Source organism: Pagrus major, chromosome 22 (assembly GCF_040436345.1).
Source record: "Pagrus major chromosome 22, Pma_NU_1.0".
Classification (NCBI taxonomy): domain Eukaryota; kingdom Metazoa; phylum Chordata; class Actinopteri; order Spariformes; family Sparidae; genus Pagrus; species Pagrus major.
Window position 1 is genome coordinate 10,445,513 of NC_133236.1, and position 25,755 is coordinate 10,471,267.

At 37.8% G+C, this 25,755-nt stretch overlaps 1 protein-coding gene across 1 annotated transcript; it reads left to right on the forward strand.

The window, feature by feature from the left end:
• The first annotated feature begins 1,480 nt into the window (after positions 1–1,480).
• On the forward strand, positions 1,481–25,733 carry LOC141018257 (uridine-cytidine kinase-like 1). Its single transcript, XM_073493180.1, has 15 exons — positions 1,481–1,586; positions 3,408–3,616; positions 7,167–7,273; positions 8,280–8,450; positions 10,693–10,764; positions 15,300–15,489; positions 15,879–15,940; positions 18,329–18,345; positions 20,204–20,302; positions 20,423–20,516; positions 20,727–20,789; positions 20,919–21,041; positions 21,603–21,710; positions 21,979–22,135; positions 22,630–25,733. Exons 1-15 carry the CDS (start codon positions 1,498–1,500, stop codon positions 22,704–22,706), a joined length of 1,638 nt encoding a protein of 545 aa, XP_073349281.1. The 5' UTR covers positions 1,481–1,497; the 3' UTR covers positions 22,707–25,733.
• Positions 25,734–25,755: the final 22 nt, after the last annotated feature.

The window sequence follows — 25,755 nt, forward strand, 5'->3', positions numbered from 1 at the left end:
CATGAAATATGAGGATGTGTTGCAGATATTCAGATAAATCAGCGCAGATCTTTGTCCTGGATTTTAAATCAACTCTTCTTTCATACATTTAGGCGACAGGAGCGTGACATAGGGTGATGTAAAATAAGATTTATGCCATGTTGATTGATTTACAGGCTTTATCAGAGCAAAACATCCACGCTTATCACAGATCATAAATGAAAAAGAAATTATACGATTTTTGGAAAAAATACTAATTTCTCTGTGTCTAAATATGTACAAACAGATGAGAGTCTAAAACAATATTCCCAAACAAAAATTATGAAATAAATCAGGGCTGTTACAGTTTTATCGTTTATTTATAAATCTACAGATGTGTCAGGTTAAAGAATATGCCGAAAAAGATTCACCATCATCTCATAAGATTCTAAAAAATAATCAGATTTCTGCAGCCAACATTCCCAAAAATAAATAAAGCAAATTTATCTTTTAAAAGATCCATATTTAAGATACATAAAGTCCTTATGTCTAATAAAAATACTACTGCATGTACATGTATGTTATAGATGTATATCTACTGGTGTCAGTCTTGTAAAAAATGGCTGTAGAATTTAGCTTTAGGCCTATTTATCTAAATTGATAGCATGAAAAACCGTTCAGCGTCAATAAAACATACAAAATTATGGCTTTAAACAGTCAAAGACAAAGATGTAAACATGTAAATTATTAACTGATAATATAAAGTCCAGCTCTTTGTTATTAAATTGGTAAAACAATGTGAAACAGGATCCAAAAATATAATGTAATACGGGTTTAACGTGGATTTGCGGCACTGCTCATCATTGATGACTGCCGCGCCAATGCTGCCTTCGGGTGCTGCTGGGACAAACGTAAATCTGTTAAGTTTTAATCATCTTGCCTTCATTGCGCTACTCTGAAGTTAAGTTTTCTACTTGTCATTTGTCAGCAATGTTTTTACAACTACAAGCATAAAAACACAATTTGCTTATTAATTATAATCCGAAATTACAATATCATTTCAATCTGAGTAATCTATCCTATTTGTTGTGTTGTTGCGACATTGCTCACCTTAAAACTGAGGATGTCAATGTTTTTGATAGCATAAAGAAACTCCTGTTATTATATGGACTTTTAAAAAATGTTTATCAAGTTTGTCTGCTTTATTTTGTAATGAATGTGTCCACTGATTATTTGGTCCCTGTTATCTCGTGGTTGGAATGGACTACCATGAAGCGTTTCACATTTCCTGACAGAAAATGCTCTGTGACCTCTCATGTGTAAGCAAATTAACACTAATCCGAACCCTCAGGAGTTCTTTAAAATGTATTTATTTTTTATTATTATTATTATTAGGCCTATTATTAACAGAAATAATCAACATATTTTCTAGATTACAATGGCACACTGTCTGATTACCATAAATACAGCATCAGTTTACGTCCCTCAACGTCATGACGTGTCCAGTGTTTGGTTTCCGCGCCGCACCGCCAAGCAGACATGGCAACAACAAGCTGCGAAAGTAAACCAGACGGACAGCAGACAGATGAAGGAATGGACACAGACAGATCCATGTCGAGGTCCGACAGGTAAAACATGAAGTACTAATATCTGTGTCTGTGTCAGAACACTGTAAGGGAGTAACGGAGTGAAACCTGGCTCTCGTTAGCTAGCTTACGCGGCTAGCAGGCTAGCTTCCACTGTCAGACCCACGCATTGTGTTCACGTGTACACAAAAGCAAAGGACAAAGAGACGGAAAATTACAAATAACACTATAACAACAATAGGGTGGTTGTTGCTAAATCATAAAATATTTGGAAGAGGTTCGTTTGCAGTGTTATACCCAGCGACAGTTATGTTAACATTAGCTTTCTTCCCCTGGTTTCACTTGCGCTTATAACGGTTTATTCTGTTTTACTGAGGACGTCACGCCAAACTTCTGTGAAAATGTGACGAATTATGCGAGTTATGGTGTCTGCAAACGTTTACAATGGACGTAACTTTACCTGACAGCGTTTCAGCCTGGCCTGGTAAATTCGGCATATTAACCACTAACTAGAAACGAAAACTCCTTTCATTCTGCATTGTATGAATGTGTTTTAATGACGAGGAGCAAGTAATAACAAGTGAAACATGTAAATGGTTTCGATAGAAGATGGAGTCTGCTGTTGGTCTTCTCTTCTTAACGGAAGCTAATGCTACTTCGTGGCTAACACTCGCTCATTCATAACACGTAGCACTGAGGATGTGTAGGGGGGGTCAGGTGTCTGCCTGGCAGCCATGCGGACCTGGTTATGTTTGAACACCTGTCCCGTTGGGTTTGTTAGGGGTAGGTCTGTGATTATTACAGTACTATATTTCCCACAAGGATTATTCTGAAATGAGGGCAAACTGAGTGGAACCCAGGTGGTTATTTGAGATGCATAGCTCTGATATGTGTCATTTTTATTTCATGCACGAACCCATTTAAAATGGGTCAGGTAAATATTTGCTTGACTGATTAAAAATGACAGCTGCACAATCACACCCATTTATTCATCTTATTAGAGACTAGAAACTGAAGACCCTATGATTTGTGAATGCAAGATGTTCATGTTTATGGATAAAGCACCATTAGATTATCATATTTAAATGTTTTATTCAAACAGGGCTCATTAAAGTACAAGGATAGTGAGATAGTTTGATTGTAGTCAAAAAATGTCCCTGCCAAGTGATGACAGCCTTACTCATGTGAATGCTGGCCCCACCTCATGCTATCCAGGGCAGCGATGTGATTTCCTGGGGAGTGTTGGAAAGTTCACCCTTCCTCCCCCTCAACCACACCGACAGCAGAGACCTCACTGTGGAGAGAAAAGTTAAGAGAGAGATACTCGAGTACTCAAACTCCCTCTCATCTCTCTACAGGACAGCAAAGTATCTGCAGGTCCACAAAAGGCAAAACATTTAAGCGTTAAGGATCAAATTTTGGTCCTTTTGCAGGTCTTACAATCAAAAGTAGCCTTTTGACTGTGAAACCGGTCTTAAAACTAGCTTTGTGGAACCTGCAGATGCTACAGAATTAAATGCCTGAATTGGAGCAGCAGCATGGGGCCAACTATGAGCTAACAGGGCATCTCTGATGGCAACCAGCACAGATTAAAGTAGTTATCAAGCAGGCATGAAGTCACAAGGACTAAATTGGAGCCAAATCAGATCAATTCTGCCGTAAAGGCTCCAAGTAAACTCCTGTTATTTAGCCAAATACAATTCATTTGGAGTTATTTCTTTTATAATGATTTCAGGTATTTATAACACAGTGGTTTGCAATTGAAGTACAGTAAATAGAAACCTGTGAGCTGAACCTTTGGAACAAAGTCAATGTGCTGCTCTCTGATCTTTGCATTGGTTGTCCTCTTGTCTTTAACTCCAGTGGGAGTGGGGATGACTCCCTGGATGGGCTCTCAGAACGTGTCCCCCGGTGCCCTTTGACCCCGTCTTTATCGCCACAAAAACGGACCACAAGCCAGTCGAAGACGGAGCCTCCACTGCTGAGGACGAACAAACGAACCATCTACACCGCCGGCAGACCACCCTGGTACAACGTGACTGGGACCACCTTCAAAGAGGCATTTGTCATTGGTGAGATATAGAAAGCTGTCTCTACTTTCGTTCTTCTGTACTGTATTTCTAATTGGTAAGTGTCATAAAGATGGACGATGTGTCTCCACTTCCCCCCGCTGAACAAAAATGAAGCCAAAATATCCCACATACGAGTGCTGCCATTTTGCGCCGGTGGTGTCATTTGGAGTCAGACTCTGCGCAGGAGTGATCAGGCAGTGAAGCCATGAGATCAAAGTCCTGCCTGTAAACCCATCCACTCAATTGTGAGCAAGGCTCAGCTGTCAATCATAATGTTTTATCCCCTTTTATATAGCATCAAATAACTACTTTACTGATAATTTTGTTTTTTAATTAAACACTTGAAAATACATCAGCATGGTAAGAATGACCTGAAATGGCAGAAACCATCTCCAGGAAAAAATGTATTTGATGTGTACTTTGAGTTTTTAGTTTGGCTCATGTCACATCTGCTCCAGTACAGGGTCGGGTTTATGACCTGTATTGGCTTCACTTTTGGGGAGTTGTCAAGTTTTCCATCTTTGTACGCAGTCAATGATTCAGAGAGCAAATCCCTGATCTCTGACGCCTGATGAGTTCCCAAATCAATGCCAGCAAATTCACCAAGAGTTTTTTGGATTCTCCATCTTGCCTAACCCTAACCCTAACCCATCTATGTGCTTGAAAGCTGAACCCAAGTTGTTGAACCAGTCAGCATCCTATGAGAAACTACTGGCAGCTACAGGTGTGGATTAGGTGTGACAACCAGCAAGAGAAGCAATTGATTGTTTTAAAAACAAAAATGGCGGCTCCTCCAGAGATTAACATTGAAGCAGCTATCAACTTAGTTATATCAGAACTGTAGAGTTTATTTTATTGAAAGAAGAGGAAAGAACAGATTTGTAGAGTTTTCTCGATGGAAAACACGTTTGCTCTTTTCTTGACTGGCGTTTGCAAGTGTTTGATTACAAACCGGCTCGACTGGTAGCGTTCTTTTACTGGTGATACTGATTGGTTGAAGTTTGCCCGTGATAGATGGTGATCGACGGATGGTTTGTCCAATCACCCACCAAGTATTTTTTTAATGTGCCTGACCTTTTGCAAACAGTTTCTAGCAGCGCCTCTCCAGATGGTTCTGTGTAACAAACCATCTGGTGCGTCAGGTTTGGAGGCAAGTGCAAGAATACAAAATCTAATAGAACAGTAGGAAAAATAATTTTGAATTAGAATTAAATAAATTATTAAATTATCAGCAAAATTGTTGATTAATTTCCTCAATCAACTAATTAATAAGTTGACTTTTTTTGGGGTACTGAACCTATTTTATGTAAAATAAATAAATAAATAAAAAATCACACTGTCATTTTGAGTAACAGTTGTGTATATACGTGCCCAGACAGCAGTCTTAAATGTTCATGATGCTCTGGCCACCATCTTGCTGATCAGCACAGAAAAATATCTGCCCCAATGAACCATGACAGAGAGACTGTGTGTTTGTGTGTACACATCTGTATGTGTGTGTGGTGTGTGTTTGGCATTCACTGAGCTGATGTTCTGTGGTTAAACACATCAGACTGGCATGAATGGGAAGACGTGCAGGGAGAGGTGGACATTATCTTTAGTAGGCAATCTATTATTGTCAATGGGCCGCAGTGACTGGTTACAATTTCACACTCTGCTGTCCATGTGGCTCCAATTAAAAAGGACCAGACTGTGTAACTGCAGGAAACTGGCCAGAGCATCATGGCTGGAGAGAATGAACCAAAATGTATTAAAGGTCAGCGAAAGATAGAGAAAAACTGAGAAAGAGAAAAGCTTAAGGGGAGATAGGGATGGAAAGAAAAGATGGCTGGACAGATGAACAAAAAGAGGAGGGATGAAGAGGGGACGTAAGGACAGGATGTGAAGCGTCATAGATACCAGAGGTTGTTTTCTACCCCCTCAGTCTGGTTTTATTGCTAATAGAAAAGGCAGTTTTATCTGCTTTAACAAGCCGCTTCAGTTGCCAGGCTTCACTAGAAATTTGTCACCTATGCTAAATCCATATGAACACAGTAAATAGGATTTTAATTCTTTTAATACATCAATTGTAAGTCAGAGCCAGTATTTCTACAACCCCTCTGGAGCTGTAATCATACGGAGAAATGAGCAGCACTGCAGTGTTTTTTCCTCAGTCTGCCAGTCAGCACTTTTGACCTTGATGGTTCTTATCTGAGCAAAAAAATCCCCCCCAACACCTCACTCAGAGTTGTTTATACCACTGAAGTAGCTCTGTAGGCTATTTCTGTTCCTGTGCACACACACCAACAAACACACAAACGTTCACAGCAAATGCATCCTGTTTTTTCACCTCCTCGCCAGCCAGCCAGCATGTTCTTCTGGCCCATTTCCCAGCATTGTTGTGCTGAAGGCTTACTGTTGTGGTCTTTAACCCAGGAGATCAAGCACAGACTAACTTTTCTTACATCTGCGGTACTGATGACAATGTTTTTATTTCTTCAAGTTATTGATTACAGCACAAAATATGGTGACACACAAACATTTCTGCAGCACCAAGAAAGTAGATTTTCACACTGCCATTTTTTTCTAAACATCACACTTGCTATTAGGTCAACACTACAGATGTTCCTAAAGTCTAATTTCCCTGACATTAAATGGAAACTAAAATGATGTCGACAAGGAAATATTCACTTGGGCTTGGAGACTACATATTTTAAATAGAAAATTTGTGTTTTTACTTTTTAACCCTTTTTAGGGTTAAAAAGTTTAAAAGATGTGGCGGTAATAGGTGGCAAACACTATTAAGTAGGGCTGCAGGTAACAGTTATTTTTCAGCTTTGATTAATCCGACAGTTATTTTCTTAATTAATCAGCTATCCATTTAGTTTAGACACAGATGCCCATCACAGTTCACTAAAGATGATGTTTTCAGATAACAAATGTTGTCCGACGGACAGTCCAAATCACAAATATTTTCAATTTAAGGGTTTGTACAAAGTCTCAGAAGTTTGAAAAATGCTTAATTTTGTCCATAATCTTTTCAAGAGTCTGAATATTCTTTAATTCGAATATAATTCATAGAAAAATGCTTCAGTTTTCAACACAATCTGGTGTTTCATTAACACAATCACTCATGTAAACAAAACATCTTTTTGATATTTGAAATGAAACAACCCTGTCATCATATTTGTGTGATGTCTCCTGGCATCAAAATCAGCATGAATAAAATATACATTCAAAGTTAATATGAAAAAAAAAGAAAGTTATAATATACATGGATTCTGTAAACTTTATTTTTAGAATTAAATCTTACTCTTAAAAAGCTGCAGTTAACTGTCACATAAGAATAGCAGCAATTCATTAAAATTTGCTTCAAAAATGTTTTGAATCACTGCTCTACAGGTTCGCCAGATACATTGGAAATCTGATGGTAATTTTGACTTTAAAAACAAAAGATCAGGATCAGTCATTGCTGATTCAATCTGACAAATATGTGGCTCCATTTCTCGATGTTTTCAGATTTTTCTTTATTTGTAACAGTTTGGTGTTTCTGTCTGTTTCCTTCCTGGAGGTCTGTGTGGAGGAAGTGCCTCTGGTAAAACCACAGTTGCCAATAAGATCATTGAAGCACTGGACGTTCCCTGGGTGGTTCTGCTCTCCATGGACTCTTTCTACAAGGTACACAATCCAGTTAATAGCGCTCTATGTAAACTGTCATTTAAAATATAAATGAAAGGTTTGATTGATGCCATTTAGCAGTGCATAGTTGTAAAAACTAATTACTTTATTTAATCAGTTCAATCATAATTCAGATTACTTGCTCAGCATTTTAAACTCAATGATCCGTAATAATTAATTAGCTTTTGATTTTCAAACAACACCCAGTCAGTGTAAATTAAATATTAAGCTGATGTAAAATCAAACAGCTGCTCTTTCAATGCTCGTTTATCATTATTGCTGATTTCAGCACAATAAGTAAAAGCTGCTGATTGATAACCAATTGAGGACAATAGCTCATATCATTTATTCCATTCTCTCCTCTGAGAGGTCGATTGTTTTTTCAGTTTGCTTTACTCACAGAATCGAGCCCATTAGGTCTGCATGTTTCTATAGATTGAGACCCAGTTGTTGTATTCTTGTAGTCAATTGAACACTAATGAGTAAAATAAGTGGAGATGGAAAACTGAACTCTAATGCCAAACAGTGTTGGATTAAAAAAAATGTGATTTCTAATGTTACGTACTTTTAAGTTAAACAGATTTCATCACTAATATAATATGTAGATATCTAGTGATGTAAGGACATTTTGGTGGTGGCACCTTAATTCAGAAGTATTTCACATATTGGTCTGTCAAGCCACCTTTATATATTTAATGTAACAGATGAGGAACTTGATTTTCTTTAAAATTGAAATTGGTTGAAGACACTTTGTGAAATTTTGCCATCAATATTTCCTGTATGAAATGTATCTTCCTACATCAAGCATAATTTTCTCATGATCTCACACTAATTTCAGTATTAAAAGATCAGCATTGACTTTGATGTTCCAAATTACAATTGATAATTGAGGATTCATCCTCCATGGGAACTTTTATAATACTTACAATTGACATGATTCAAAGGACACAGATTGAATGAAAAGATTGATATCGTGTTTTTCGTCTGTGCTGTGTTTGTGTGTTAGGTGTTGAGTAAAGAAGAGCAGGAGCTCGCAGCTAAGAATGAGTATAACTTCGACCACCCTGATGCCTTTGACTTTGAGCTGCTGGTCAACGTCCTGAGGAAGCTGAAGAAAGGAAAAAGCATCAAAGTCCCAGTTTACGACTTTACATCTCACAGCAGGCGCAAAGAATGGGTAAGACATTCTCACTAACTTAATAGACTCTGGGGTAACTTACCTGGACATGCATGACATGAATCATCATTAGTTGGAGCAGAATTGATAATCCAATCTTTGTGGATTAAATATCTCTAAAGCTGTCTTCATAGTTAAAGAATTATGACCTAAACTTCAATGCAATCGACCATTTCACTTTAATTTTTAGACGATAATCTGTTTCACCAAAAAAAAAAAGCAGTAAACTGTATTTATTTATTTTCTCGTAATTTAGAGGACCAAATTACCATTGTGGTTACAAATCCCTGAACTCTCTCTGGAGATGTATTAGTCGTCTGGGCTGGTGCCAGCTGAGATGCCTGCTAATTTGCTAATTATTAAGGATTTAATGTACAAGACATTAACCCAAGCAAAGAGCACAAATCCGCTCCCAGAAGCATTGTGAAGAATCAATCTAGCCGTGTAGCACTCTGACAACTCCTCTCTATTTCTTTGCAATGTAATTTCATGGCTGAAAGGCACAACACCACGCGGGAAATCGCCTATCACGACTTGTGACTCTGAAATCATTTTATGGGCCTTTTGTACTGGGGTGAGTGTAATTAAGCCCCAGGCCCCGGGGGAGTTGAGGACTGAAAAGGGCCAGCTAGCTTCAGGCTGGATATACTGTGTATTCAATGGATGAAGAAGAGTTGCTTCTTCTTCTCTGGTAAAACAGGAGGTCACCTTCTCTCTCTTTTTCTCTTAAACATGTTAAAGAGCCACTAAATCATCTTCTAGCAAATACCAGGGAAATGAACAAATCGATAAACACTCATCCGTTTCTTTAGATTTCGCTTTCTGCTTTTCACACACAGCCTCGCATGGACGCTCTCTGTCTCTCTCGCTTTGTGTCTCCTAGCTGGTTCTCTCTCTTTCTCCAAATCAATACTCAAGTGTCCATTCCATTGACTTTTGCATGAAGCTGGTCAGAGGAAGGTAATAGGATTGTGACATACTCTGCACCATTTTCTCTTTGATTGAGATGGTGATTAATCTTTCACACACGCTTGCTCTCCTCGGTAGTAAAGCAGGTTCACAATGAGTTTCATCAGATAACAGTGAAGCACATGCACGTGTGCTGAGGTTGTTTGTGGGGCTAGATGGCTGTAGGATTTCATGCAGCAGCGTTCAACTGATCAGTAGGGCTGCAACTAACAATTATTCTGCCATTACTTTTTTCAACATTAATTATTAATCAAATATAAAATGTGAAAAAATGCATACATACTTCAATATTTTGGTGTCTAAATGTCTAATTTGTACAAAAAGTTTCAGAATTGGTTCAGCGGATTGCCTCAGTCGGCAGGTGTGAAACAGGCTGCAATGTAACAACTTCAACTGTCCACTAAAAGCTTTTGTTTTTGCCACTGAAACACTGAGATTGTTACTTTGAGTGTCTGACAGCGTTATGAAAATGATCCCTACCGAGATGGATCTTTTTGTTAGAAGTATAACATAGTAGAAGATACTTTTCTGTTTAACCAGAAACAGCAGCTATCATCATATATCATATACATATATAGCGGCACATATTGTGCAACGATAAAGCGGATACAGATATATCTATAATAGGCTAACATCAGCCAATAATATCAACCAGCATATCAATATATTGGTCGGGCTCCAGTCATGGTTTGTCTTTTCACTGTTCCAATAATCACCAACTCTGGTTTGGTCAAAATAAACCTTTTATTCACATAGCTGGGTGTGAAAATATTCTGGCCTACCCACGCCATATTTCTCTGTTGTCTCTCTGATGTCATCTTGGTTGTTTCCTGTCAGACGCGTCGCATATTAGAAATTATTGGCCCGACGTGGAAATCTGTCTGAACGAGAGACATACCAGACGCTTCTGCCAGAACAAATAAAACGTGAGCTCACAGATTTGCCTGGTTTTCCAGTCTAGCTTTATTACATCTCATGACTGACTTAGTCTGCAACTTTGGAAGACATTTGACATTTGATATGTCGACTTTAGACTTCAGAAGTCTCAATAGCTTTGGTTTAACTTGAGGACGCACTTTGACTTGGAACTAGGGCTGTATTCAACCATCTTTAAATGTGCAACTGTGACATGGAAGCAACCTCCTCATGGCTATTGTGGACATGTGGAAATCAACATCTGTTAACACCTTCAACACACATCTGTGGTTCTGTGAGCTATAAGCTAGACTTAAAAATATTGAATCTGTCCTCCATAATTTGTTCATCTCAACAGAAAACAGTGTACGGGGCCAATGTTGTCATCTTTGAGGGCATCCTGGCATTTGCCAACAAGGAGCTGCTGAAGGTAAGAAAACTCTGTTTCTCCACTCTACTAAGTTTTCACTCTTTGTTTGCCCTGTCGCGTTGTTTTTAACTCATACATGCCTGAACAGTTTCACACATCAAGTGCCCAATGAATAACATACAGGAATGCAGACAGTGAATGCAGCACTGATTGGCAACTGGTCGACATTTCTTTAAATACCTTCAGACATTTATTGCATTGGCAAAGTTTTCATAATGCTCTCTTCTCTGCACCAGACCTGATTAATGGCTCCGTCAGCCCAGAGACAACCAACAGACTGATTAATAGTGAAATAAATTCTCTGATTCTGAGCAGGGATATTAAATCCACTAACTGCTAATTTATCTGTGTGATGAATTGTTTCATATGGGTGACAGAAGCGACTGGCGCAGATAAGGGCCTTTTATTAAATATCAGTCAGTCAGTTTTCCTCTAGGATCATGATGATGACTATCACTGTTTGATCATTTTTATCCATTAGTTTTTTTTAAATTGAATTATTATTTATTTTATTATTTATTAAAACAAAATTCCCATCTATTACTAGGAGCTCCACTTAGTGTTAAATAAGTAATTACATATTATAGGAAATAGATGGTAACATTTCTAGAGAAGCACCTATATTTTAACATTTTCTGTACATAAAAAAGCAAAAAAAATAGATGCATAAATAAATAAATGAAATAATTAAAAAAATTTAAATGAGCATGTTTAAAAATATATATATATATTACAAACAATATCTTGCTGGTATTTACACCCATCTTTGTGTGCTTGTGTATAGGGGACCTAGTTCATGGGGAAAATGTAATCCTGCATACTGAGGAAATCCATGAATCCATGAATTAAAAGGGAGTGGTCCTACAGCTGCTCCGCCTCGCTCTCCTTAACCTTTTGTGACGTGTATTTGTGAGACTGTGTGTGTGTAAGAGCTGGACCGTGGCGATAAGGCACGCAGCCTCCCCAGGGACTTGGCTGTGTAGTTGATTACCCTCTGATTCACTTAATAACAGCCTTTGTCCGCGGTGATTAATTGCGTTTTGTGTCCATTCTTGTAATTTAAGTCAATTATAGCTTCAAATCTGATATGCTAATGGAGAGGTCTGGTTTGAGAAACTAAGACGCTGCATTAAGACAAACTTTATGCTAGGATTCGGTGATATGATGGTATATACTGTGAGAAGATCATAGAAGATTGATTTTTTAACACTGGTAATATCAAAGTGGTATATAAGTAGGACTTCATCATGGCAAAATTGGATTTACAGGATTTCAGCATCAGTGTGATGAAGAAGCTTGGTTTATTGCAGTATTAAAAGTTTGACTCCAGGGTTTTAGTATTGCAATTCCACTCCCAAGAGACACACTTTTTAAAAATATGGACAAACTCAAAGCAGCAGACGCAGAGAGATCTTGACTTTTAGACCCTCATATTGGTCAAGCTCCACTAGATCCTACATTTCCCTTGAGCACACAGGACACACACAACACACTCATTTATCTCCAAGTTGACATGGACCCTAATGACCTCAAGGTTGTTATCTCAAACTTTGGAGGGCTCACTCTAGAGCCACAGAAGACATTGTGCAACTGTTTTCGCAGGCTGTATATAACTCCCTGTGACTGGTTAACTGACCTATATTTTTGAAGTCTACAGAATTCCCCTTTAATTCACTGGAATTGCCAAAAAGAGGGCATCCCATCTGTTTATGATGCATACATGAATGACGTTGGCTTGGCACTTACTTGGTTAGTTTAATTGCATACCACCAAGACATACACACAAATAAACATACGTATATTATTAGGCAGGTACAATATTTTGCATTTCGCATTTTATTAAAGATATAGTACATGGATTCATACACACAAGGAGAAAATATGGGGATCTGGACAATGAGAAATGAGTAAATTTGTTTTTTCATTTCTTCTCTCACTGTCCATGTTGGTAATAAATGATTAACATGGTTTGAAGGGAATTTACGTGTTAAAGTGAATCCGAGATTGATTTTAAATTAAGTGTTACCATAAACTCAAAAGACATTTTCTGGTTTCTCCATAGTCTCAGAATCGTTAAAGGTCGTTTGGCAGACACTTCCTGATATTTTGTTAAAACGTATACTGTATTCTATTTCTTGGTTGCCGGTATATTACTTCAGATTCACCTTATGTCAGATGATGATAACAGATTGTTTAAAAAAAGCTTAACTGAAGGGTACAGTTTCGGTTTCATGTTTCAGTATTATAGCCAAAAACACCCCAGTGTTTTCCTGTTGGAACGGTTTAGAAAATGTACCTATTGCCTCAGCCTTGCTCTTTAACGTAACCTCTTCCTATAGCCTGACAGCCGTGCTTATCCAGCAACATGCTGTCTTTCAGTTGGTCAACTTGTCAGATTTACAGCAGTCAGAACTGGACAGCTTGTTGTGCAACTGAGTTATACCTGAACCTGACTGTCCTCCTCATCTAAATCACTCACAAACTTCTTTTTTATTTCACTAGTCATCAATAGTTGTGTTGGTGAGCGAGGCTGTTGCCTCTTTGTTGTTCCACCTCTGTTGTGATTGCGGTGCATTGATTTTTCCTGGTTTTGCTGAGTTGAGGTTCAGTTTAATGGAGCTTACTGGACAGATCAACGGCTGACTTTCCCTTTTTAAAGTGACAGCAATAACTGATGTCTTCTCAGTTTATACGTTTGACTCTTTAACATGTCCTGACCCCAATGCCACATTTAAGCTATAAAAATGTAAATTCATGGAAGCAGCAGAAAAATGCTTTTTTATTGACTTTCAGTGTGCAGCAAAGCGCCGTTGTCTTTGGCTTTAAGAAATGAAGCCTTCAGTTTTTCTTTGATTCTGTCTGTCATTTGTTCCTCTCTCCTTAATATAAGTACAGTTATACTGTTTCTGCACACCACATATTAAATAAACTCAGAGGTGAAACAGTCAATTAGTTGAAATTTGGTTGCCAACAATTATGACAATCTAACATTTTCTCCAGTTCAGCTTCTCCAGACCGAATATTTTCTGCTTCTTTATGTTTCGATGTTTATAAACTGAATGTCTTTGGATTTTGAACAGTAACTTAGACAAAACAAGCAATTTTAATGATTAATCTTGTGCTGTGGGAGATTATAATCATCATTAATAGACCAAATATTAGTGAACATGAGGCATTTTATTGGTAAACAATCGATCAAGAAAGTATTTGACAGATTAATCGAGAGTAAAATAAAATGATTAAACCAATATATTCTGACAATCCTGGATTTTTTTTTTTATCAACTATCCAGACCTCACTGGATTATTCTGTAGTTTGCCCAATATCTTTTGTTTTGTTTTATTTGTTTTTTTCCTTGGCAGCTTCAGAGATCGCAGTCTAAAGTGGTGATCAAGTGATTATTGGCCTATCCAAATGATCAGATCTGACATTCATACATTTTTTTACCTTTTCTTGTCAGATTGCAGATAAAATAAATTATTTTTAATAATGCAGATTGGCTACTTTAATTCTGATGCCAAATAATAATGAAGTATTAATAATCTGAGTCTAAAAAGCAACATGTAACTCGAATTTGTAAATAAAGGGTTATTCATTATGTAGAAATTGGCATTTTGTGTGATTTGGTGCCCCCCAAAGTTTCTGAGTACAACACAACTGTTGTAAATACAAATTCCAGGTCTGTAACAATTTGTCAGACGTAATGTAGGTGTTTACTACAAACAAAACTCATCGTATCATAACAATGTTATCTGTTGAAAACTTGTATCTTGAAGTAAACATGTATGTAACGCTCTGATCCTCCCCTCTCACTGAAGTGGATTAGACAATTAGAAACCATTCACCCCATTACAAGACACTGTACCATCAATATGATTTTGAAGCTGTTATTTTAAGGTATAAAAGTTACATACTGTTGCTTAAAGTACAGAACCAGAGTAAATTGTACTTAATTGCATTCCATTATTGGTTATTCAAATTTTTCACACCAAGATTTTCACTTTTTCTGCAAATGCACATCTGCACATCGGTCTTCTTGATTACTAATAATCAGTATCGGTTGATCACTTGTCTAAAGTAATCAGTAAAACATGCTTCAATCAACATGTCAGAAAAAAGTACGCACTACAACGTTTAACCTGGTATTTATTTTTATTCCTTTGTTTTGCTCAAAGAGAACTGTTCAAAAATAAATTAGTTTTTTTGTATTGCACTGCAGTCACAAGACAGATTGTGGGTGTTTGAAGCTGTTGTAGACAGCTGTTGTTTTAAATCAATGAGCAGGACTGCTTTATGACAGTGTTGGATTTGTATATGACTTTTACATCAATGTGATGAAGTACGTTAAAATGCAGTATTTGCCTCCTTTGGATAGAAAACAAAAGGGTGGAACCTACATTTCAGAGGATTTACATAGTTAGCATTTATAGTAGGGCGACTGTGTTGTGTCATGTTACACAACATACAGAGTGCCGAAAAAGCCCACAGAATGTTAATACTGACTTCTTTCCTTTCCTTCCCTTCCCTTCTGCCAGCTGCTGGACATGAAGGTGTTTGTGGACACAGATTCTGACATCCGCTTGATACGGAGGCTGAAGAGGGACATTTCACAGCGTGGACGGGACATCAGCGGCATCATCAAACAGTACAATAAGTTTGTCAAGCCGGCGTTCGAGCAGTACATCGAGCCTACAGTGCAGTCAGCTGACATCGTGGTGCCCAGAGGTCAGTGGAAATATAGATTACTGTGTAGAAATATAACATTACTACTTTTCAGTATGTGTACACTTTACATATTATTTGATACTGGTGCTACTGGGCTCCTACTGGTCCAAAGTATATACACCAGTGTGCTGTTGTTGAAGCTTCTTTGCAGTCGTCAACAGCAGCTCATCTTAAGTGCTGCTCTTCAGGCCAAGACGACCTTAGGGAAAATGTAAGAACGAAAAAATGATGCCTTCAAAGAATGTTGAAAATGTGAAAATCTAATCATGATTTTTGTCTTCACAGTTTCTTGCTTTGATATATGGTGTACTTTTTGGGGGGTCAGGTTCAATTCAAACAATATCACTAACTTCTTGTCCTTTTGTGTTTTAAATTCATTTTATTTCCAGGTGGAGAAAACTTTGTCGCCCTTGATTTGATTGTTCAGCATGTTCATAGCCAGCTGGAGAAGGTAAGGACTCCTCAGTCTGTTTCTGTTACTGTGTGAGAGTTGGAAATGCACTTTTCAACAGAAATTTACTGACTCAGCTGAACATTTGGTTTATCTTAGTTATTCCACCCTTATTGATTGTAAATCTTAGGTCAGTCTGTGAGGGCTTTTTTGCAAAAGAAAAAAAAAGTGCTGCCTCAACTGCACGTTGTACTGATAAGTGTGACGCTATTTATTTTCTTCAATCTGCTGTTGCTGCTGTTGGAATATTATTTTAAACAATCATAACCTCCATAATATAGCTAGTGGGCTTCAAAATGAGCAAAATAATAACTTTTGCAACACGTTTGACTGTTTTTTAAATTAGCTGTTTTCATCATAACTTGCCTCTTTAGATTTAAATGATCAGCGGTCCATGGACAGATAAATGCACTTCTCTAAAATCTGAAATTTCATTTATCACCGAACTTGAGGTAAAAAGGGGGCAATCACTGTTTAGTAATCCCAATTGGCTTTCGGAGGGAAGGGTGGGACATGTGTCACAACTTCCATCTCTGGCATTACAGACTTTCCGTTTCAAAATGCTTTGAGGGGGTTGTGTTTTGATATACATCTCTGGTTTAGGTTCCTTGAAAGTGTTTGAAAACTGCTTGAACTTAACTCTTGAAAAGCAACACAACAGTGCCAATGTGAAAGGAAGGATTTGATCTCACTAGGAGATTTTTTTCAGCCCTCCTCAGAAGTTTCATTAGAAAATATATGGTGCCATCTCCCACCTCTGTAAGCCTTATCTAAAACCCTGGTTAATGAAATTACTTTGGAAATGGATGAATGGACTCCTGGGTCAGGTGACCATGGTACACTTGGTAAACCACATGTTGTCTCTTCCTCCCTCTGCTGGTTGAACAGCTAAATGATGCTGTTTTTTGCAGGTGAAAAACTGGATGAAACCATTCAGATTTCACTGTCTGTTTAGTTTCCTGTTACAGTAGACTTATAATTCAGGAGTTATACTTCAAGATGATTAAGTGACACCAAAAGCAAACTAAAGATTTATTTTCTCAATTCAAAATCTGCCTGGTCTCTGTATCCCCCTCATTTCCCCTCTATAGTCTTCTGAAATTGAAACAGAGGTTTACCTGAGATAAATGAGCACTTAATGTCAGGACAGGTGTCGTCCATCTCTCCTCACCTCCCTGTACCCTCAGCCACCTAATGACCTGCACCAAACTATGATCTGTTCCACCTCCATCGTATTCATGCATGCCTTCAAGTAGACCTCACAGAATATCTTTCACACCTACAGTATGTAGCTCGGACATTTGGAAGTACACACACTGGTTAGCATAATTATCGTCCCATTTTTGCTCTGTCAAAGCAGTGATCTCCTGACTCTTACTTCAGCATCACCAACAGGTCAAAGTGTCCACTAATCCAGTGAAACATCCCAACATTCACCTCATGGATTCACACTAAATTTCATACACACATCCATGATCCCTTCAAGATGAATTGTTATAACACTGGTGACTCCTTAACTTCATCTAGCGCCATCATCAGGTCACATTTTTTGTTCTTTTCAATACTTAATAACCAAATTCCAGCAAATGGCTATAAAGAGAAAACTCAGATGATTATCAAAAAAGGTGGCAAATAATGTTCTTCTTATCTAATTGTTGCAGCTCTACTGTTAATCAGTTGATTCAGGATTTTTTTTAAGCAAAAATGCCAAACGTTTGCTGGTTCCAGCTCCCTAAATGTGAGGGTTTGTTGCTTTTCTTTGTTATTTATGACGGTAAATGAAGAATCTTTGTTTTTTTTAGACTGTTGTTTGGATAAAAGAAGCAATTTTGATGACATCATTTTGTGTATTTGAGCTTTTTTCTTACTTTTGACATTTTATAGACTAAGCTATTCATCAATTAAAGAAAAAAAATTGGCAGATTTATCAATACTGAAAATAATCGTTAGTTGCAGCCCAAGGACATTGTAAACCTTATACCTGTGAAACATAGTGTACTAGTGTTATAAATGTGAGCATGCTGATGTTAACATTTAGATTAAAGTACCGCCTCACATGTCAGGAAGCTCTTTATTATGAAAATCTGTGAAACGATAACATGGTCATTTCATATAATTCTGCTGAAGATCGATATAAGTTAACATTGTTCAGGCCTTCATTCATATTTCAATGGTGGGATGTCATTGATACATTCTAACAAACATTTATTAAACTTTAAATGTTTGGCTTGTTTCAAAGGTTTATGTTGCAGGTTTGCTTATCTCATGTTTTTTTCCCTTTCCTCATGTGTTTCACTGTTTACACACACAAACCCACATGCGTGTTTGTGTCTCCTTGTGCGTGCACGACCCCCCCTTGCCTGGCTGAATGCTGTGTAACCATTCCAGCGTGAGATCACTGTGAGGTATGATTGTTGCTTTTTTTTTATTAACCTTCTACATCTTCTCCCTCCTCCTTTTTTCTTTCCCCTCCTGCCTTCAACCAGACCTCATTTGAAAACAAAGACAAAATAAATATTTGTCTTTGTTTTTGTCCCTTTAAATGGATCTGCGGTGGAAGTTAATGGGGTCTATTCGGTAGTTTTTGTGCAACACCGCTGACAAATCAACCAACAAACGGACACAAAATAACCTCTGAGCAGCCTACAGGACACAGGCCAGAAGACGCATAAACAGTTGTAAAAAAGCTTGAGTTTACATAAAAAGATCGATGCTCCGGTCAGTTTGTTAAATATGGTTGAATAGAGGCTGCTCTCAGGCTGTTAGTAAGCCTCCTGCAGTGTACCTACCTGTGCAGTAAAGACCTATGAGTCACCCTAAAATAAATCCACTTCAAGACAAATTGAATTGATCTAGCCTCTCTGCAGCCCTGAACTTGAAATGTTTGTTCAGTGTTGCACAGCAGTGATGTAGTGGGGCTGTTTCACTGCTCTAATACTCTTCTTTCTCTTCTGTATTTTTCTTTCTCTTCTCACTTTTTATCACTTAATCTCAACAAATGAATATCTGTCCACTTCTTCAGAGGAAGCTCCGCTGGGATATGTGAGGTTCCCCTTGTGCATCCTCTTTTAGTGTCGTACTTTAAAAAGCAGTTTTGTAGTTTTTCTTTTTTTTATTGTTCAGACAGACTGTGCATCTTTAACTGAATGACTAAAGCCAACATGCTTGATTGTTCTCTTTGATGACCAAAATCTGACGATGAAACACTGAAGTTGTTTTGGCAGTAAAAGCATTAAACTCATTTGCAGCCAAAGCATGCTTTATTTCTTTTAGAGTTGGGTCAGAGCATGCAGCAAACACAGTATTTCATTGCTCTCTAACATTGTAAGCATGTGTTTGAAAGTGTGTTTGCTGCAACATGTGCTAATTTTCAGGACTTCATTTCTTGTTTTGCATCTTGTTGGCTTCAGGTGATGGCACACACTGTGTCAGTCTCTGTTTCAAGAACAACACAGAACTCTCAGCTAATGTTTGACTAATATGATGGCAACAATTTCTGCTACTACAACTCAAATATTACCCGAATGAAATTATTCAAATTAGAAACCTTGCAGGTGAAGTACCAACACCTTGGGTTGCTTGCTTTGGACGTTTTTCTAAACTTAAAACAATCCTTTTTTCTTTTGTATTCATTTTGCTTTTAGATCACAGTAGCCTGTTTAACCCTGCAGTCAGTATTAGTTCAGTTAGTCCTGATTAAGATGGTCGAGAGTCTGAAACCAGCCCCTGTTCAGTCAAACAACATGTTGTAAACATCTGCTTCATATCACAAGTAGCTAGCATGTGTACTGGAAGCAACATACTGTATGTAGTGGGTAGTAATAATTTAAACATTTGCAATCGATTTGGTAAATTAACCAGGTGGCTTGTTAAGAAACGAGCTGCTTCTTTCTCAATCTGCGATCTTATCTGATCATTTATTGCAGTAGAATCTATTTACTTGTCATAGTTGACCTGATTCGTTACAGTTCAGGTGACCAAAAATGGGACAATATGAAAATTTAGAGTCACGAATATCCTGGTCAACATAATTGCAATTCAAGATAATACCATGATAATCATCAAAATATACTTAAAACTCTTAAAATGGCATCACTTTACATTTTGTTAGGAAACAACTATTTTTATCTTTTTATATCTTCAATTCCCCTGCAGTTGGAGAGGAACCCTAGTCTGCTGCTACAGTATGTTACTTAAGAATTCGTATGATTCTCTTCTGCATGTGAGTCACTCTGTGTGTTTGTATATGTTTGATTTTTACAGATCAGCTCTGGCCTCGGCTCACCAGGGCCAGCCTTTACCCAAAACCCTCAGCGTGATGGAGAGCACACCGCAGGTCCGCGGCATGCACACCATCATCAGGTCAGAATACACAAGATTCAGACTTTTATTCCCTGGTGTATGTCAGGCTCGAACAATTTTCTTAACAGAGACTTAATGTTTTTCCTCCTCTCTGCTCCTGACCTCTGTGTGTTTGTGTAGGAACAAGGAGACAAACAGGGACGAGTTTATCTTCTACTCCAAGAGATTAATGAGGCTCCTGATAGAACATGCCCTCTCCTTCCTGCCTCTCAAGGTGAGTTCTGGTGTTTCTGTTATTAAAGTGGAGATTACTAACTGACCTGCTGCTGCGTTTTTTGAAGGTTGAATCTTGTTGGAATAGTGTTTTATGTATTCTCCATGATTTAATGTTCTGCTCTAAACATCCAGTTGACTGGTATAATTGTTAAAGTGGCAAGTTGACAAAATATTTTTCCACTTCCACTGTCTTTTTCTTCCTCTCCAGCCGGTATCTGTTGAGACACCTCAAGGTGGCGTCTATGACGGGAAAAGACTGAGCGGTAAAAGAGTAAGTCTTTCTTTAGGCTTCTGTTCACCTGGAGTTAATCACTTTTGTCACCTTTTAGTGCCCTCAGATCCAGTTAACATGCACATTCAAGTAAATATTACCTAAATGTATTGTGTGTGTTTTCTGCAGATCACAGGTGTTTCCATCTTGAGAGCAGGAGAGACGATGGAGCAGGCTCTGATGGCTGTGTGCAAAGACATCAGACTGGGAAAGATCCTCATCCAGACCAACCACGACACGGGTGAACCAGAGGTATGTGAGTCTCAAACACTACAATCTGTACACATACAGCATTAAGTACACAAGTATTAGAAAGAAATACATTTTAGCAGGAGTTTAACGAGTGTGTTAATGGCTTCCACAAGCTTACATCACTGACAGTTCCCTCCTGGATTTAGAGATTAGTCACATGTTGGCAGTTGTAGGCATGTTTCTTTTTTGTGTGGAGAGCTGTATCAAAAATGAAATGAAATTTTACAGCACCAGAACTCATCAGAAAGGAGTTGCTCATCCAACACAATATAATCCTAGATTTTCTGTCTGGAGGGAGTTTTCTGTTCTTACTCATTGCTTCTTCTTTGTTATTGCTTGTACAACTTCATCATTCTGTTTTTGCTTTCCATGATCTTTTTTTCTTTTTCTGCAGTGATTGAATGATTTTAGTAGGTTTGTACAGAAGCTTTGGATGAATTTTTGAATTTGACTGTCAATATTATGAATGAACATCAAAATATAACGTAGAGCCTGAGTTTGAAGCTGGTAACAGATACTAAATATGAGAATATCTGCACATTTCTCATGTCTTTCCTTTAGCTCCACTACCTTCGTCTGCCCAAAGACATCACTGAAGACTATGTCATCCTGATGGATAGCACCGTGTCCACCGGAGCTGCTGCTCTCATGGCCGTCAGAGTCCTGCTAGTGGGTCTACAGCTGTCATTAAAAAAAACTGATGAATATCAACTTATAAGTGTTTCCTCAGTGGTTTGCTGAAAAACCTCACATTGCTATTGAAAAAATGTCATATAAAATAGAATAAGCCATCTAATCCATGTTAAGATAATTGGAAGGCAGCTGGTATTGTGTTATTGCTAAAAACCTGTGAATACATTCAGTCAGCCTTGATGGAGACCAGTCCTTGAGGTTTTTAATGAACATCCTCTGTCTCTCTCCCCATTATCCTCTGAAGGACCACGATGTAGCCGAGGATAAGATCTTCCTGTTGTCCCTGCTAATGGCAGAGATGGGTGTCCACTCAGTGGCCTATGCCTTCCCTAAAGTCCGCATCATCACCACTGCTGTGGACAAGGAGGTCAACGACCAGTTCCACATCATACCAGGCATCGGTGAGGAGCTTTCTTTTCCCCTATAGGCTGAATTTGTAGTAAACAAGAAACATAGAAGTCAGTTTTCCTTAATTCATCATCTGTGAGAATTGTCGGAGTCCTGCTTTAGTATAAGTTGCAGGAAAAAAATTATCTTTTATTTATTATCTTAAACTATATATAAAAACTCTGCTGACTTTAATGTTTAAAATGTAGCCACACATATAGCATCTAATATAATAAATTAAACTATACATTAATTGTAAATTACCTTTTGTTGGCGCATAAAACCAACAATCTGTTGATCTTTACAAATCCTGATGTGATAGTCTAACAATGGCACGGCTGTCAGTGCTGATAAAAATGTTGAAATTAAAAGTCAAATTGAATCGTGACCTTAGAATCGAAATTCAAATCAAACTGAGGATGTCGAGAAGAAACCCTACTAATTACTTAGGATTAAGGACATATGGGGAAAAAAAACCTTATGTTACTTTGCTTTTTTCTTCCCAAAGGTAATTTTGGAGATCGTTACTTCGGCACTGACGCTCCGTCAGACTGGTGTGAAAGTGATGAAGGGATGGACTGCTGAAAGGAGAATCAATCAGGGTTGTGGAGGGTTGTTACAAAAGCACTTAAACAGCCATGACAACAGTGAACAGAGCCTCTGTCATCCCTCAATGCTCCCACCTGCTCATCGTTCTGACAGGGAGGTGACGCTGTATAAACCACTTCCTGTTCAGATGAGTGCACAGAGTTCACTGTCAGGTTGGTACAGTTACTGATCTGAGTATTACATTTGTGCCAGGCAGGATTCAGACCATTTTCCATTCCAAATTTCCAGCGTTTTTTAAAGGGGTCCAAGTGTTGCCTGTTTTAACTCAGTTCCACTGCAGTCTCAACGGGCTGAGCTGCATTTACTGCCAGCTTTGAGACACGCTTGATTACGATGTAAATAATTTTGCCAGTAATGTGTTTTTGTTGCTGCAGGCTGCCATGCTTCGGAATTGAAAATGTTTATATTCACGTACTGTGAGTTTACTGGGGGAGCCTTGAAATCGTTGAGTTTCTTACAGGATTTTGCACAGTAAGTCTTTTTGCCTTCATAAACCAGATGTTGTAAATAAATCAGAGAGTACGCAGGGAAGATTTGGCTAGAGCTATGCTCGGTTTAATCCTTAGCAGTTAAAAAAAAAAGTAGAGCCCAACCAACACTTGATTTTTGGGAACCTAAAAATTTGGATACGAGATATTGGCCGATGTGCCCATTTCTTTTTTTTCTTTTTATGAGCAATTATTTATTTGTTTTATGATTTGGCAGCATATAGCAGGATGCAAACATGAAAAATAAAATGGAATAATAGTAAGTAAAATTAGTGAGATAAATTGAATCAAATTAGGTTCTAGTCACATCATAAAAACCATAGAATAAAAACAAGAAATAAGTAACAAAAATGTTACATTTGGGTACGGTAGGACATCATATACAGTGATACTGATATATTGGTGATAATATGTGACAATCAATATATTGGGCAGGCTATAAAAAACAAAAATGTATGTGTTAGTGTCCTCCTGACTGTGTAATTCTTAATAATCGAATAATTTGTTTTGCAAATAGATGTTGTCTTTTAACACAAGACAAATATTGGGTGTTTAGTGGAGAATAGTAAAGAATAGAATTATTCATGTATCACAGCTTTGCTCTGCTAATGAAGCTCCAGCTGTCTGTACTGTAAAATAATTATATCTCAGGCAACTTTGACTGAAAAAACAAGGATTCATACTTGAATGAAAGAAGACTGACTGATGATTAAGGGAAACAGTCAAATATTGTTGGTCATATTTGTTTTACGTTATTTTATTTTTTTTATCTCATTGTTAATTTGAACACCAATATGTTACAACAGCAATAACGCAGAGCCATGTTCTTTAAACTTGAACATCGTCACTACATTACAGAAGAACATTTCATTTAGCTTTTGCTGATAATTAAGTCAATGTACAGCTAGCTAATGCTTTGTATTGCATTGTCTGTCAGAAGCTGCTGGTGTAACGCTCTGTGTGGCCTTTAATCATTTGTTACTAGCACTGTCCACATGTGCGCTTTGTCACTGGCTGATGATGATCGTATAAACCAGGAGACCAAACGACACCAGGTGTTCTTGTTGTGGTCAAATATCCTGATTTAAAACAAAACTACAGCACTTGAGGTAGCATCAGATATTCAAATATACTTTGTCAGGCTTAAAGTCGTAAGCATTTCATGCTTGAACTCGTCATGTTTTGAGATTTCTTTTTTTTTTTGGATATAATACAGAAACTGATTGATATGCGATGCTTACCTGTTGTGGTAATGTTTGCTGCTGCTTGTGACCTTTTTTTATGTTATTTATTTATTGTATTGTTAGCAGCAATTCCACATCTTCACATATCTGTTGTGCAGTACATTAAAGCCCTTAATCCAAGTTGTATAACCAACATATTGTTGTTTTAATGTTTTTACTCTGAAGGTCTGCAGACACAGTCTCTGTCCAGATCATATCAGTCAAACACAAGGTCATTTTAACACTGTGATTAAATAGTCTTTTTTGCTCTCTAAATGCTAAGGAAAGGTGCTTCAATATTTCTTTCTTATCTCCTTTAGAATAGGATACATTGGACCTTTCTTTACAAAAGGAAAGATGATAATGTCATCCCACAATACCTTGCGGCTCTGGTGTAAGTAAGCCGGCTGTCTTTTCTTAAGTCCTTACGAATTCTGCTTCACATCTCTCCTTGACCTCATAACTTTTTCCGTCAAGGAAAAAATGTTTTAAAGTATTTGACAGAAGATAATTGTTTTGACTATTCGACAGCAGCCTAGGTCTTATTCACTGGACAGTTTGACCCATTAAACATAGGTTTAACTACCATTAAAAGGGCAACTCCACCAATTTTACACATTAAAGTGTGTTTAAAGTGCATTACCGCATATGTGGAAAAAGTAGTATAAAGCTTTTTGTGGCTCCAGAGGAAGCTGCACATAATCTGATAAATTGCCTCCAGTGTTGTCACTGAGTGGCTAAGTTGAATCATGGGTAATGTGAGCAGCAGGTTTTGAAAAGCAGTCCTCTGGCCAGAATTGCGCTCCTGTAACACTGTTGGACTCGATACAGCAGAACTAGAGATATCTTTTTCAGTCCACACATTCTTCTTTCAAACAAAAGCCACAAAAGGCTTTATACTACTATTTTCACATATGCAGTAGAACTCCCCAAGACCTGTATACACACTTTAATGTGCAAAATGTGTGGAGGTACCCTTTAATAATGGCTGCCTTCTCTTCAATTAAATTATTAATTACACCTGTGCTCTGGTCAAATGTCCAAACACCTGCATTGATTTTGTTAACATCCAGCTGTCCAGCCAACACAAGTCACACATGTATCTGAGAACAAGAACTTGAAACAAAGTCAGCTGCTTTCACTTTTTATCTGTACTATACTTAATGTAAGTAGTTACACCTGTGTTGGCCAGTCAGCATTTCCTTTATGTGAAACATCTGTTGGTTTCCCTCCATTTTGTTTTTGTAAATTCCACTTCACTTGTACAGAATAAAAATATTAACTTAAAATAACTCCTCAATGTGGTTTTCGTTG

What these genes read in the sequence shown, in the direction of transcription:
- LOC141018257 (XM_073493180.1), top strand. Translation starts at nt 1,498, where the DNA reads ATGGCAACAACAAGCTGCGAAAGTAAACCAGACGGACAGCAGACAGAT. An exon ending in TCCATGTCGAGGTCCGACAG is followed by an intron (nt 1,587 to 3,407) that starts GTAAAACATGAA and finishes CTTTAACTCCAG; the next exon opens with TGGGAGTGGGGATGACTCCC. An exon ending in CCACATCATACCAGGCATCG is followed by an intron (nt 22,136 to 22,629) that starts GTGAGGAGCTTT and finishes TTCTTCCCAAAG; the next exon opens with GTAATTTTGGAGATCGTTAC.